Raw genomic sequence first — 16,181 nt, forward strand, 5'->3', positions numbered from 1 at the left:
TAACAAAACATATTCCATGACAATTGGTAGAGGGCCCTGAGACCTTTCAATCTATGAAGAGTTATTCTGACAAACAAAATGATACATTTTCGTACGGAACCTACCGAAGCAAATAATGAGTTAGGTCCTAGGTCCCAATTTACCAAGCGGGAAGCTGCCATGTAAGCACATAAACCCGTGTTTCTTAGTATATGTGTACATACATGTATGTATTAGATTCCCAAAAAGCTAAGTGGGCTATGCGGAAGCTTATACTATTTGTTTGGAAATAATATGGAAAATAAACTATGATATGATAGTATTGCTAACAATTTCAAATGGTGGAAATGAAACCACGATCTGCGGAGGATTTCCCCCATAATGGTACAAAACACGCGTTCTTTGTAGTAAAACGTAGTAAAACAAGTCACGTGATTATACCTCATTCATGCCATTGGCTGAAATAAATATGGAATTGTATTAGTGGGTAACTAGTGATCACATGAGTGTGTGTTTACTTCCAAATAGAGTGATTTCTCTGACCTGGTATTTATACATAATTAGGCCTTTTGAAGAAGATCTTATTTTCTCTGTGTTATATGTATATGTTCTGAACCCTAAAGCAGGTAATAATATATATAAATATAAATTTAGAATTCTACGAATTTAGCCGGGAGTAGCCGATCTTCGCTGATTTTAAATTAGACGGTTAGACCTATTGAATTGGTCAATTCGTATTGTATCATTTATTTCCAAAACGGGAAAATGGCAGTTTTACAACTCATTTCAGTTCATTATTTATAGTAAAACAGTCCATATGTGCAAGTCAAAATGATATGCATGCAATATTAATAGCATTTTGGAGTCTAAATATTTTCAAATAAATCAATTTCCCCGAAGAAATGGCAAGCAAACTATCACCATATTTGGAAGTAAACACAAAATCACGTGATCACTAGTTACCAATAATACAATTGGATATTCCGGCCAATGGCATGAATGTGGTACAAGCACGTGACTTTTTTTTACTACGTTTGACTACAAAGAATGCATGTTTTTTACTACGAAAAATAGATGCAGATGTATCGCGAGTTGGGAGTTTAAAACCGCGTCCCTGGAGGATTTTTAGCCCAAAGGTTGTATCTGACCATTGAGACCGTAACAAAAATTCGTTGTGCCTTTATATAAGTGTATCGAGGGATGTAAATATTTATGTATATTATATACATTGTATATATGGACAGGCCAAGCTAACAAGTAAAGCTGGTTTCCCAATGTGTATTGTGTACCTGTACTGTGACCTTTATGGCTTTTAAATTACGTAACTGGTATTTTTCGGGATTCACAAGAATATACAACATAAAAAAATCTGTTTTTATTTTTTTTTTCATTCATTCTTTTTTAATATAGTATAGTACGGTATGTACTACATGGACTTGGTACGAATGGCAATCAACAAAACACACACACAGCTTTGAAAGGAATTTTCAACACACGGTTATATATATTAATAATTCGTTGTACACTTCCTTAGCTCGGGCTAACAGCTACGTACACGCAGGCTACAGTTTCATGGCCGGGATGTGCAGGATCACAATTTTTAGGTCACCTGAGACGAAGTTCAAGTGACCTATTCTAATCGCCTTTTGTCCGTCGTCGTCCGTCGTGCGTCGTGCGTCGTGCGTCGTGCGTCGTCCGTCGTGCGTCGTATGTCCGTAAACAATTTACATTTTCGACTTCTTCTCAAAAACCACTGAAGCAAATTCAATGAAATTTTGCACAAACCTTCTAAGGCATAAGGCCAATCAAAATTGTGAATTATATGGTCCCCAACTCCCTGGGGGCTGTGGGAGGGGCCAAAAGAGGTAAAATTGACTATAATTTCAAAAATCTTCTTCTCCACTCACAGATGTGATGGAATCAATTACTCTTCATAGATAGAAAGGTCTAAAGGTCCTTTACAAAAATTGTGAATTATATGACCCTGGGGTCTCAGGTTTCCCCTTGGGGAGGGGGTTAAGTTTACTATAGTTTATATAGGGAAAACACATTTTTGAGCATTATTTGGTCATTTGTAAAAGGAAATGAGTCAAATGTTATCAGAATTATCCCTATGAAATGGTCATTGAAACAAATTTTCCATGGCTGAATCCCAGGGGCCTTATGGGTGGGGCCAAAAGGGGTCAAATAAGCTAAAACTTCAAAAATTTTCTTCTGAAATTCTGGAACTGGTAGAATCAAATACTCTTCATAGATGGAAAGGTCTTAAGGTCCTTTACAAAAATTGTGAATTATATGACCCTAGGGTCTTGTGTTTCCCCCTGGGGAGGGGGTCAAGTTTACTATAGTTTATATAGGAAAAACACATTTATGAATGTTATTTGCTTATTTTTCATAGGAAATTAGTCAAACTGGGTTAGAATTATTAGCCTGAGATAGCATTTTATCGTCATATCCATATTGGTCCTGGCCGACTCCCAGGGGCCTTAGGGGCGGGGCCAAAAAGGGGTCAAATAGGCTAAAACTTCAAAAATCTTCTTCTGAATTCACAGATTTGATGGAACTAAATACTCTTCATAGATTGGAAGATGTTAAGGCCCTTTACTAAAATTGTGAATTTCATGGCCCTGGGATCTCAGATTTTCCCCTGGGGAGGGGGTCAAATTTACTATATTCTATATAGGAAAAACACATTTGTGAACATTATTTGCTTAGTTTTAATAGGAAATGAGTCAAACTGGGTTTGAATTACTAGCCTGAAATAGCATTTTAACACCATATCCATGTTGGTCCTGGTTGACCCCCAGGGACTAGAGGGGCGGGGCCAAAATGGGTCAAAATGGCTAAAATTTCAAAAATCTTCTTCTGAATTCACAGGTTTGATGGAACCAAATAATCTCCATAGATTAAAAAGTGAAATTTATAAAATCACTGACACTGACTGACTTCTAGTTTGGTACAAAAATCGTGAATTTCATCACCCCAGGGTCTCCGATTTTTCCCTGGGGAGGGGATGAAATTTACTTCAGTTATGATGAAAAGAAAAACAAATATTTTGTTCATTTTGTGTATTCAATATGTCACACCTGATTGACTTTGAATTATCATACTGAGATGGCAGTTGGAACATCACTTCTAGATTGGCCATGTATGGCCTACATGGCCCAGGGGCTTCAGGGCGGGGTCAAAAACGTCAAAATGACAGAAATTCTTAAATTCTTCTTTTCAATTAGAAGATATGATACAATTAGATTTAGTAAACTGATAGGTCTTAAGATGCTTTGCATAAATTGTGAATTCTGTGACTCATGAGACTTTGGGAGGGGGTCAGTTTGGCTATGCATGTACATTTGAATAAATATTTTTAGTTATTTGTAGAATTGTCATTTGTTCTTTTTAATTTTTTTTTAACTTTTCAATACAAAAATATTTATTTGAAAGTTATTAAGGCAGAAACCAGGTGAAAAAAATAGTTAAAAATAGTTTTAAAAAAATCAATTAGGCAGATTGGGATTTGAACTCAAAATATTGTCTATGTATCTCTGTAAGGTAAGGGAGATAACTCTGCTAAGAATATCCTTAAGAAACCGGAAGTTGATAGAATTGTGGGATATATGCAACAAGGTAACATGGCAAGGATGGCATGCTTTCAAGAATAAGTCTGTGCAAATCACATCTAAAACTTTAATTCTAGATGTTTTATTGTATTTTTTTCGAATTGATATATATTTTGAACAGTTTTTTGACATTGTACGTCATTCTGCATGATAATTCTGTTGGAATTTGTGGACAAGTTGGTGAAAAACGAAATGTTGATCTTTGTCCAGGGCAAAGCCTACTTCCAACAGACCATGATAATTCCCATTAAAATGTTATGCTATCATATATTAATAGTCATATAGGCAAACACATGGATCTTCAAATATAGTTTCAACAATTTATTAGTTTATGCTCCCGATAACTATTAAATTGACATTTATATTGTACTCGCACTTTTGAAAAGGGAGGGATACCAGTATAACTCCGACTTAAATGCAATATGTTTTACATGATTAAGTGCCTATAATTTTACACTACAACCTTTCCCTATCAGTCACCTTTAGAATAATGTAAATTTAGTCAAAGCTATTCTGAGAACGCTGCAATTAATCCATTGTTTTTTTTTTTTTTGTTTTTTTTTTAACTATTACCAAATAGAAACATATGATTGTTATGAATGCAGTTTAGATGCCATGTATATAATTAAAGGGCCACTTCCTTTCCGAAACGGCTTTTAATTTATAAAATAGGAATGTAAAACGAGATCAATAATTTTGTAGAGTCGCAGAAGTTATTAACTATGCGTTTACTAGCACACTTATCATCACCTTCAGAACTGTTTAATTAGAATAAATAAAATGTTAATTTTCATAACGCGGGTCGTTTTATGTTTCCCGCCGTCGTCCTAAATGCCGCGCGGTAGTTGACTATCACTGCGCCAGACGGCAAAACAGCGAAATGAATCTCCACTGTTATCGTACATTAGACAGGAAATCTTGCATATGTTTGGTGTTGTAACCTCATCTTAAGCCATCGAAATAGATTTTCTTTTGTGATTAATGTTTTTAAGAAACCTATAAATTTTGCTCCGGAAAGGTAGTGGGCCTTTGAAGGATATCTTAACGGCGAAAGAGTTATCTCCCCTGACCCAACAGGCTATCAATATTGTGTGTTAAATAACTTATGTTTTTAAAATGCTTATTGTGCACATTATTGACTTACTGTACGGCTTGAAACCATTTTTATACTAGAATGATAGCCTTGCTGAATTAATAGTATTGAGTTTATAACAAGAAAAACAATATTTAGCATAAAATACTTCTACTTTCACTTTATGCAAAGATATGTGACGGCGGCTACAAAGTATACCTCAACGTCATTCTCTGTCAACAGGCAGAAAGTTCTGAAGCAAATGGTCACGTAAAACTGCTTTTAAGTTAAGATTCAGGCCAAAATGTAAATGTTTGATTCACTTAAGAATTAAATTGGAAGGTTTATGCTGGATCTTGTTGAGATTTCCGTTTTCTATTTATGAGAATGTTTTCCAACTCTACATATACAGGGCATCCATTAACCCGAGACCTCGGGTCATTGATGCAGCAAAATTTATTCTGACGCACGATCTTTGCATGCCGTGCGTCAATCTGACGCTTCACATTTTTACTACCACTGCCCATCAGACTTGTGTATGTGTGTGTATTATTTGATGGCCAGCCCTCAATAAAGTGTATATTAGCTAGGGTCAGTGACACTAATTGGTAGAACACCCCACGCCAAATAAAAGATTCACTCAACTGTGACATAATCCGACTGTAATCTACTAATTGGAGCAGGTAAAGAAGTCAAACCTCTACTGAGTTCCTATACCTACCTCTAGTCCGCTAATACTGCACTTTGTTATCAGCAATCACATTGTAATCAAAGCTTTATTAGATTCCCATTTCACTAAATTAATGTTACATAACTTGCAATCAGGTATACAACAGAGTTGAGATCGTAGATAGGCCAAGCTTGGTGCATGCTGCAGTAGCCATTTTGTTGTTAACTTGAATAATCTTGCGTGTGCATTACCCACAAACCATCAGCTTGGGAGTGTGAGATGCGTAAATCGTTCCTGTTACCGTTTCTTATTTGTTTTTGGCGGCAAATATGAAAAGAGGATTGACGTGGAAAAGAAACACAAATGAAATAAAAACATTGTATTTATTTTTAAAAGGTAGTTTTAGAAATGCCATTCGTCTGTCCATCCGTTAACAATTCTTGTTATCACTATTTCTCAGAAAGTACTGAAGTGATCATTCTCGAATTTCATATGTAGGTTGCCCTAGGGCCCCTTGTTGTGCATATTGCATTTTGGGACTGATTGGTCAACAAGATGGCCGTCAAACAGCCATCTTTGATTTTGATTGTTAAAGTTTGTTATCACTATTTCTCAGGGCCGCCAGGAAGCCATCTTAGATTTTGATTAGTTAAAGTTTGTTATCGCTATTTCTCAAAAAGTACTGAATGGATCTGTCTCAAATTTCATTTGTAGGTTCCCCTTTGGGATCCCTTGTTCCATGGTTAGGATATGGGGACACCATAAACGCAAACCCTGATTGCATTTGCTTAAACATTGCAATTAAATGCTTCATCATTGCAATTACACGGTATATAAGAAAATACATATTTAGTTATTGTGCGGACAATGTGTTTTCATTATTTAACAGAATTGTAATACATTTAAAGGTCATGTTATCATATACACTGTAATTATCTTCTGGCTTCATTTAGTCACTTTACATATGGATTTCCTTAGAAATTTTTAAATACTTTTTTAAATGATTATGTACCACAATACTATGTTTTCGCTGTCTGTTGTGAAGTCTTGTGTAATTCTTCTATGCACTAATTCAAATTGCATACACCATACAGGAAGTCACTGTCTAATCCAGTCAATCCTGTTTAATAGATTTTGTGATGATTTAGTGATACACCAACTGTGAATGAATACTACATTATGTATTAACATTTTCTGTATTGGTCACGATATTCAAAGCATCTCGTAGACTTTATAAACTTCTGTTACAATCCTAAGTCCATAAAATGCTTAGAATTTCAAGACCGATACAAGTATTTGTATGATGTGCAGCTTGAAGTTAACCTGAATTTTTTTATTTAGCCAAATAAATTTAAATGAAAGGAATGAAATGGATGACTTTTGAGTACTAGCCAAAGACAGCGGACAAATTTACAGCATTATTTAAATGGTTTATATTTGATTTATTTCATACAGGGTTGTGGATATATCCGCAGGTTATTATGTGTGTTCGCTATAGACCAACATATAATGTGATATGCACTATACATCACACATCAACAGCTATAGATAGTTATACTTTCCTTTTCATTTTTATAGAATTTTTACCAGCATTTAAGTTCCTACATGTAAGATGTACCTATCTTATTTGTTGTGTGCAAAATACTTGTAGCAAAGGCCATATATATATGTACATGTATGGGAAATGAGGGTTTTAGGAAGTAGTTCGCAAGCACTTGATATCTAACAGACATGTTTCTAGTTTAAAATGAGTAGCGATTCGATAGCAGTATCAAATACCGGTATCCAACGCTAGATTCAATATGTAATTGTCACTTTTCCTGGCTGAATTTTATTTCCCAGGTTTTCTTTTATTAAAAAGGGAGTTTTCTGATTATGACTAATACATATAGTTTGTTGTTAAGATAATTTGGACGTTGCATTTGAAAAAAAGGTCCCTTTTTATATTTTGCAGAAAGATGCCTCGTAAAAAGACATGGAAGACTTCCCTGGCAAAGAAGAACAACAGAAATAGACTCGTGGATACTGGCCACGTAAAAAATAGTACCTATGACATTACGAGTGACTGTGTGACGAGTGACGGACCTGTTAGACTTGTGGATCCTGGCCACAGTAAAAACAGGACCATGAGACGGGGGGATACCGCCTCCTTAAAAAGGGTACCATGTTTGCCTTCGGGCGCCTGTAACTTGTCTGAACTGCCTTCGGGCGCCTATAACTTGCCTAAACTGCCTTCGGGCGCCAAAAACTTGCCTAAACTGCCTTCGGGCGCCAAAAACTTGCCTAAACTGCCTTCGGGCGCCAAAAACTTGTATGAACTGCCTTCGGGCGCCAAAAACTTGTCTGAACTGCCTTCGGGCGCCAAAAACTTGTATGAACTGCCTTCGGGCGCCAAAAACTTGTATGAACTGCCTTCGGGCGCCAAAAAGTTGTCTGAACTGCCTTCGGGCGCCAAAAACTTGTATGAACTGCCTTCGGGCGCCATGAACTTGCTAAATGAGCCTTTGGGCGCCATGAACTTGCTAAATGAGCCTTCAGGCACGATTAACATGCCAAATGAGTCTTCACTAACCACGAAAATGAACTTTGGTTCAGTTCACCAAGCAAGTGAAATATTTCCAACAGTTTCAAGAGGAATGCAGTGTACTTGCAACAGTTTAGTTTCACTGATCTCTGTAAAAACTGAGCATTACCAAACATCAAAACGTCAAAACGTTGATGATATTCTCTTAGCTGGTGATGAGTTATTCAGAATAAGAATGGCAGAATTAAAATCAACAAACACATTTGTTTCAAAAATGCTTCAGTTTAAAGAGCTACCTTTGATTGTTTCCCTGTCAGGTAAAAACTTTAAAGTTCAGTATCATGATCAGATATATGGCTGTGTTACACATTCTGATTGGAATGATTCACAAGATAGCTTGAACCTACAGGAAGGTGTTGACAGATTATTTTCTAATCACAATGAAGGTCTTATTATTGTTGGAGGGATTTGTTCAGCTTTGTATCTAGATAGCAACAAAAACCCGTCAATATTTGATTCACACTCCCATGGTTCAGATGGCCTATCATGTGTTGATGGAAGAGCAGTTGAAATGAATTTTCAAAATACACAACATTTGGTCGATTTCATGTTTTCATACTATCGAAGTGCAAATATCTCCATGAACAGTCACTGCCAGTTTGAAATTCAACCAGTTACTATTTCCACACAGACTTCAGGGAGAAAATCATTGCTTGACAAATACTTTGACTTTCAAAATGATAAGGCATTATCGAAAGAGGAACAATCATCAGCAAAGAGAAAAATGTATATGAAACACTATATGCAGAAAAGAAGGGAATGTTCAAGTTTTAGGGAAAGACAAAATCGCTGTTGTGTAGAGAGCAAACAAAAAGCTAGAGAAAACCCAGAATATAAATTGAAAGATCGAGAAAGCAACCACAAAAGAATTAAGAAGGCTAGACAATGTGAGGAGTTTAGAGAATCTGAACTTAAAGCAAAACAGAGATCCAGAGAAGAAATAGAAACAAAACAAAAAGAAAGAAAAAACACACTTAAAGCTAAGACAAAGGCCAGACAAAACAAGGAATTTAGAGAGTCTGAACTTAAAGCAAAACAGAGATCAAGAGAAGAAATAGAAACAAAACAAAAAGAAAGAAAAAGCACACTTAAAGCTAAGACAAAGGCCAGACAAAACAAGGAATTTAGAGAGTCTGAACTTAAAGCAAAACAGAGATCCAGAGAAGAAATAGAAACAAAACAAAAAGAAAGAAAAAGCACACTTAAAGCTATGACAAAGGCCAGACAAAACAAGGAATTTAGAGAGTCTGAACTTAAAGCAAAACAGAGATCCAGAGAACAAATAGATACAAAACAAAAAGAAAGAAAAAGCACACTTAAAGCTATGACAAAGGCCAGACAAAACAAGGAATTTAGAGAGTCTGAACTTAAAGCAAAACAGAGATCCAGAGAAAAAATAGAAACAAAACAAAAAGAAAGAAAAAGCACACTTAAAGCTAAGACAAAGGCCAGACAAAACAAGGAATTTAGAGAGTCTGAACTTAAAGCAAAACAGAGATCAAGAGAAGAATTAGAAACAAAACAAAAAGAAAGAAAAAGCACACTTAAAGCCAAGATAAAGGCTAGACAACGAAAGGAATATTGTGATCTTGAAATAGAAATGAAAAGGCTTTTAAGGAAGAATCCTTTGCAGTTGGAAAAAGAAAGATTAAAAAAGCAAGAAAATCGGAAAGTTCACCGACAAATGGAGAGGTGTAGAGACAAACTTTCTAAAGCTACAAAAAGAAAAACGTTTGCATTGGTAGACCATGAAAGATTACTAAACAAAAAAAAGACACATAGGTTGTACAATTGATGAATCGATAGTAAAGTTTCATGCTAGAGTAGCAAATGGCCCAATATATGCTTGCTCCTGTTGTCATTCAAACATGGTTTCGCAAAAGTGTTGTCCAACTTGACAAAGCCCACATTACATTGGAGAGCAGACAACTATGTACTGATCTTACATCTGTTGATGGAAAACAATGGCTTTGTTCCACTTGTCTGGCATCATTAAAAGAAGAGAAGGTACCAAAATTGTCAGTAAAAAATGGGATGTTGTGGCCCAAAAAGCCCGAGGTTTTGAATTTGCATCCACTAGAAGAAAGGTTGATATCACAACGGATACCTTTTATGCAAATACGTGAACTTCCCAGAGGAGGTCAATTATCTGCGAAAGGAAATATTGTTAATGTACCTGTTGACATACAACCTACTATTAACGCACTTCCGAGACAAGTGGATGAGCATGTAACAATTGCAGTGAAATTAAAGAAACGGTTATCTCACAAGTCATCATGTTTTTCTGAAAACATTCGCCCTAAGGTTGTGCTCAAAGCTCTAAAATGGTTGATGGAAAACAGTGAATTATACAAAAGTGAAAACATCAAAATTGATGAAACATGGGAGAAAAGAATCACAGAAGCCAATGATGAGCTTATCACAGAATTAACAGGAAGTTCTCGTTCAAAAGATGACAGAGATTCTGAGGAGGCATCTGATGATTTTTGTGAAATTTCTGCAGATGATGGAACTCAGGGCAATACAGATACATTAGTGGATGACACAGATTTTGACACAAACAAAATATATGTATTTGCTCCAGGAGAAAACCAGAAACCTATTAGCTTATATGAAGACAAAGATGCAGAGTACCTTTGCTTTCCTTCAATTTTCTGTGGACAGCGAAGATTGGACAATGAAAGAGACACACAAAAATGTACATTACAGTGACATTGCAAAATGGGAATTGAGAAGTGTTGACAGAAGAGCTGCTCAGTCTGTTCCAAATATCTTTTTCAAATTGAAGAAAATCCAGATCAAGCAAGTTAGTGACAAGGTCAATCTTGCTGTTAGAAGATGTAAATCAGAAGGAAAAAAGATAACTGCTGGACAAGTTAGAAATCAATCATCTGCAAATGAAATTGTCAGACTAAACGAAGGCTACTACATTTTTAGAACATTGAGAAACTCCCCTGCATACCTGTCATCTAAGAAAAAAGATGCATTTGCCATGATACGACAGCTTGGTCTACCTACGTGGTTCATGTCATTGTCATCAGCTGACACAAGATGGCCAGACCTTTTGAGAACACTGGCAACACTAGATGGTACTATTCTGTCAGATGAAAACCTTGAATCAATGGACTGGAACACAAAAACCAACTTGGTCAAAAAGGATCCCGTGACCTGTGCCAGATTTTTTGACAACAGAGTACGCGAATTCATCACATCTTTCTTGAAAAGTGATCACAACCCTATCGGAACTGTAACAGATGTTTTTAGAAGAGTTGAGTTCCAAAATAGAGGTTCACCACACATACACATGCTTCTGTGGACAAAAGATGCACCAAAGTATCCTAACGATGATGAGAGTTCAATAGTAGAATATGTTGACAAATATGTCACTTGTTCACTACAAACGGATGATCCTGAACTTCAAAATCTTATTGACCTCCAAGTACACAAACATTCAAAAACCTGTAAAAAAGGTGGTAAATCAGTGTGCAGGTTTGGTTTTCCTCTACCACCATTACCACAAACTATGCTTCTTGAGCCTCTAGAAACTGACGTTGACGAGTATAGAAAGAAGTACAAGGATCTGCAACAAAAGATGAATGATTACAAAGATGGCTGTGACTTGGAATTTGAAACTTTCCTCCGTGATATTGCAGACATGCCACTTGAAGAATACATCAAGTGTATAAGAGCGTCACTGAAGGGTCCTAAAGTTTTCCTCAAAAGACGCCCATCAGAAATGAGAGTGAACTATTATAATCCAGCTGTTCTCAAAGCTTGGACCGCAAATTTGGACATCCAGTTTGTGCTCGACCCATATGCCTGTGCAACTTACATTGTGTCATATATCAGTAAATCACAGAGAGGCATAAGTGCTATGCTAGACAAGGCATCAAAAGAAGCAACAGAAGGAAATATGGATTTGAAACACCAAGTAAGGCATATTGGTAACAAATTTCTTAATTTTGTTGAGGTCAGTGCACAAGAGGCTAGTTACCTGATACTACAGATGCCTTTGACACAAGCTTCTCGAGAGGTGGCGTTTATTAACACCTCCACACCTGATGCAAGGGTCTTCCTTCTCAAAACAGAAAATGAACTGAATGAACTTCCAGAACATTCAACAGATATCCATGCAACAAGTATGATTGAGAGGTATTCAAAACGTCCAAAACAGTTAGAATTATGGTGTTTGGCTGATTATGTCTCACAACTAGAAGTGACATTTCCTAAAGACCTGGAAAAGCCAGTTCCAAAAGAAGAAAAAAATGATGATGATGAAGAAGAAGAAGAAATAACATGTGATGATCAGATTGACAAACAAGAAACATCACATAGTGAAATGGATGGTGAGGAATTCAGAGCAACAGATGTACTTGTAAAATTGAAAAATGGAATTAAAATTAGAAAACGTAAAAATGACCGCGTTATCAGATTTGTTGGATTTAGCAAAAAAACCAATGCTGAAAACTATTACAGAGAGAAACTCCTTTTGTATCTGCCATGGAGAAATGAGCAAAAAGATGTTCTTGGTAACTATGACACTTACGAGGAACATTACAGAAACAAAGCTGATGTAGTTCAAGTAAAGCAAAGGGTTTATGAACACTTCATGGAAGAGTTAGAACAAGCTATACAACAGGCAGAAGACGACTCGTGTGACTTTGATGAAGTTGCCCCAAATACCGAACACATTGAGGCTGAAGATGCAGATGTTGGTAGTACACCTTCTGAGGATTTTATCCATTTTGACCCTGATTCTGTTCAGCATAAACATGTTGACATTGGACCTGAACTTGGCCTAGGGTCAAAACCATCAGATGTGGAAACTAGTGCAGCTCGCTTGCCTGATAATGAGTACCACACACTGTTACAGTCTCTAAACCCCAAACAAAGAGAGTTTCACAATCATGTCACAAAATTCATAAGAGATGAAGATGAACCATTGTTTGCCTTTCTCACTGGAGGAGCAGGAACAGGGAAATCTGTAGTAATTGATGCAGTGTATCAGACATTACATAGATTATTGTGCTCTGAAGAAGGGGAAGACCCTGAAGATGTCAGAATTATGTTATGTGCATACACAGGGAAGGCTGCATACAACATTGGTGGCACTACCATTGCTTCAGCGTTTCACAAAAAAATGTATCAAACACAGCAACATATGCATGCTGACGAATTGAACTCTCTCAGAACAAAGTTCAGAAATTTGTCAGTTGTTATTATAGATGAGATTTCTATGGTTGGCAATAAGCTGCTAACATTTATCAATGAAAGGCTCCAACAAGTGAAAGGCAAAAAGACAGACTTTGGAGGAATCAGTGTTATAGCTGTAGGTGACTTGTATCAGCTTCAACCTGTTGCTGACTCTTGGATATTCAAAGATCTTTCAAGCCCTGGTCAAGGTTTGGCAACAAATTTATGGAAAAAACATTTCAAAGTGTTTGAACTTGATGAAATCATGAGACAGAAAGGAGATGTTCCATTCACTGAACTTCTCAACAGACTTCGACATGGTGAATTATCTCCACAGGACAAGTTACTGCTTTCAGAACGTAAGGTAGACCAGGGTCATGAAAGCTATCCCAGCTCTATTCCTCATCTCTTCATTGAAAACAGATTTGTAGATGACTTCAATTCAAACCTGATACAGAAACTTCATACAAGTAAAGTGACAGTCAAGGCTGATACAGACATTCTTTCACAAACTAAAATGTCAACAGAAGTGAAGAAAACCCTAGTTCAAGCCCTGCCTGACAAACAATCAACTACAGGACAGCTCAAATCTAGCCTCACAATAGCTGTCGACATGATATATGATATATCTGTGAATCTTGAAGTGAGTGATGGTTTGACCAATGGAGCAACATGTGTTGTTAAACATATTGAATACAAAGATTCCAATACACGACCTGCGATTGTCTGGGTTCTGTTTAATGACCACAAAGTCGGAGTGAGCCGACGAAATCAATACAAGCACCTTTATACATCAGGTATTCATGAGAATTGGACACCAATCTTTGAAACAAAAAGAACTTTTGTATACAACAGAAAAACTTATGAAAGAATTCAATTCCCTCTTCAACCATCTGCAGCAAAAACAGTACACAAAGCTCAAGGTGCCACCCTGACTGATGTGGTCGTCAGTTTGAATCAAACAAGAGTTCGAAAGATACCACATATCCATTATGTTGCACTTTCTAGAGTAAAATCCTTGAATAAGCTACATATCCTTGATTTCAATGAGCTAAGCTTGGCCAAAGATGAAGCAGTTGATTCAGAAATGCAAAGACTCAGAGAACATGTGTTAAAACTTTGCTTCAGACCACTGTATGACATTGAAGCAGAAATAAAATGTCTGTTCAACAATGCACGATCTCTTCACAAACATTTTGCCGACATTAAGTCTGATCCGAATGTCTGTGCTGCAGACATAATTGGAATAGCAGAATCCAGACTTTGCAACAGAGATACTGATGACACTTTTGCTTTAACTGATTACCAAATTTACAGGAATGATTCTCACTGTTCAGGTACAAGGCCACACCATGGACTTGTTGTGTATGTCAAAAGAAACCTTGAAGTGCTAACGTCCTTGTCATTTTCTTCTGAAAATGTAGAGCTATCTTTTCTGGTAGTGAAATTGTCTTCCACAATTCTACAGTATGTAGCTGTCTACAAAAAGCCTTCATGTTCATTCTCAATGTTCTCAGTTTTTGTTGAGACAAACTTGCTGCCTCATATTGATCCTCAAAAGGCGATTATGATAATGGGAGATTTCAATGTTGATCTGCAAAAGCCAGCAAAGTCCTTTCTTGACTTTATGGAAAACACATTCAGATGCAAACAGGTTCTTGATGAACACACCACAAAGTCCCACACACAAATAGATCATATCTACACAAATGCATTATTCATACAAAATGGTGTCCTTGAGGCATACTGGTCTGATCATAATATGATTTACAGTGCCATTAACTTACAGTAAAGAATAAAACCCGCCAATACTATAATCTCTATCAAGCATGCTTTGCTCCATTCACATTGAGTGAATGGTGCAAAACATACTTGGTAGAGAACAGAGTGGTTTAAATAAGAGAGGGTTTCCACTCAATTTATTAGGAGCCTGTGTAATCATCTTAAAATTATAAGGTAGCCTTATAAGGTAGCCTATCCATTAACTCTCAAAATGGATTACATAGGTTTCTGTAATTTTGAAATGTTCATAATTTATCAAATTCTTCTAGCATTTTGTTGTACTTATTACTGTTTAATACATTAACCATATTTTTGATATGATTGGTAAGAACTCAAATGAGGGGGTCTCAAGGTTTTAGAGTTGAAAAAGTATTCGAAAACTTATGGTAATTACTTTCATTCTAAAACGAAGATGAAACGTGAGGAAATATGCTATTGTGTTGAGTGACAGTGGCAACAAAGGATGGCTTAACATGCATCAAGAATTTAGAATACAGAAGTTATTGATGTTCAACTACATTTTGTAAAGTAAAATGTTTTTCATCTAAAAGAAGAAAAAGTTAGAGAAAAAGTGCTGTTGAAATTTTATCTTCTTCACTGCTGTTGCACTATATTAATTTGTTTTGTTGATGAATAGAAATTAATGTTTTGCATCATTCTTGTGTGTTCAATTTACATGCTACAGTAATTGGATAGTTTATATTCATTGATTAAGGTTGTATATGTATACACATGCATGCCGCTAAAAACTTTCGTATTATTTGATGTAATTCTTAAAATGCATCCAAGCGAAATGGTTACTGATATACATACTTCCAATCAATTATAAGTTAATCAATTTATCTGAAACTTCATACCACCAAATGCTATAATGTACAATATACATACAATACCTCTAATTATTAAATGAAAGTTGTTTAACTCATTATGGTTGTAGTTGCTTTAGAATTTTTTATCATGTTTATGATTTGCAGACGTTAACATTTTTATGACATTATTATATGATAATGTTCAGTATAATGAGTCTTGTAAAATGGAATGATGTATAATAGTACATCATCATTGAAATTGAAATGTATTAATTTACAAATCAATATATATTTCTGAATAGTGCAATTGACAAATAGCCTTGATATATTTTAAAGTGTATATTTATACATATAAAAGTTATCGAATATCTGTGTGATTGCACTCACATTATTGAAATATTTTTTCATTTACCAATTGACATATTACATGATGATTATACTATCTACAGATTTACTAGTCTGATCCATAAAACTA

The 16,181-nt window shown here is 35.9% G+C and overlaps 2 protein-coding genes across 2 annotated transcripts in view; both read left to right on the top strand.

Moving 5' to 3' along the window:
• The window catches only part of LOC138319036 (transmembrane channel-like protein 3), a 59,600-nt gene that overhangs the window by 24,054 nt on the left and 19,365 nt on the right, over positions 1-16,181 (top strand). The gene's annotated exons all lie outside the window — the stretch shown is intronic.
• LOC138319027 (uncharacterized) lies at positions 6,896-10,592 on the top strand. The gene has a single exon (XM_069261912.1). The coding sequence runs from the start codon at positions 7,297-7,299 to the stop codon at positions 9,715-9,717; it is 2,421 nt and encodes an 806-aa protein (XP_069118013.1). The 5' UTR covers positions 6,896-7,296; the 3' UTR covers positions 9,718-10,592.

Source organism: Argopecten irradians, chromosome 1 (assembly GCF_041381155.1).
Source record: "Argopecten irradians isolate NY chromosome 1, Ai_NY, whole genome shotgun sequence".
In the NCBI taxonomy this organism is placed as follows: Eukaryota; Metazoa; Mollusca; class Bivalvia; order Pectinida; family Pectinidae; genus Argopecten; species Argopecten irradians.

What these genes read in the sequence shown, in the direction of transcription:
- LOC138319027 (XM_069261912.1), top strand. Translation starts at nt 7,297, where the DNA reads ATGCCTCGTAAAAAGACATGGAAGACTTCCCTGGCAAAGAAGAACAAC.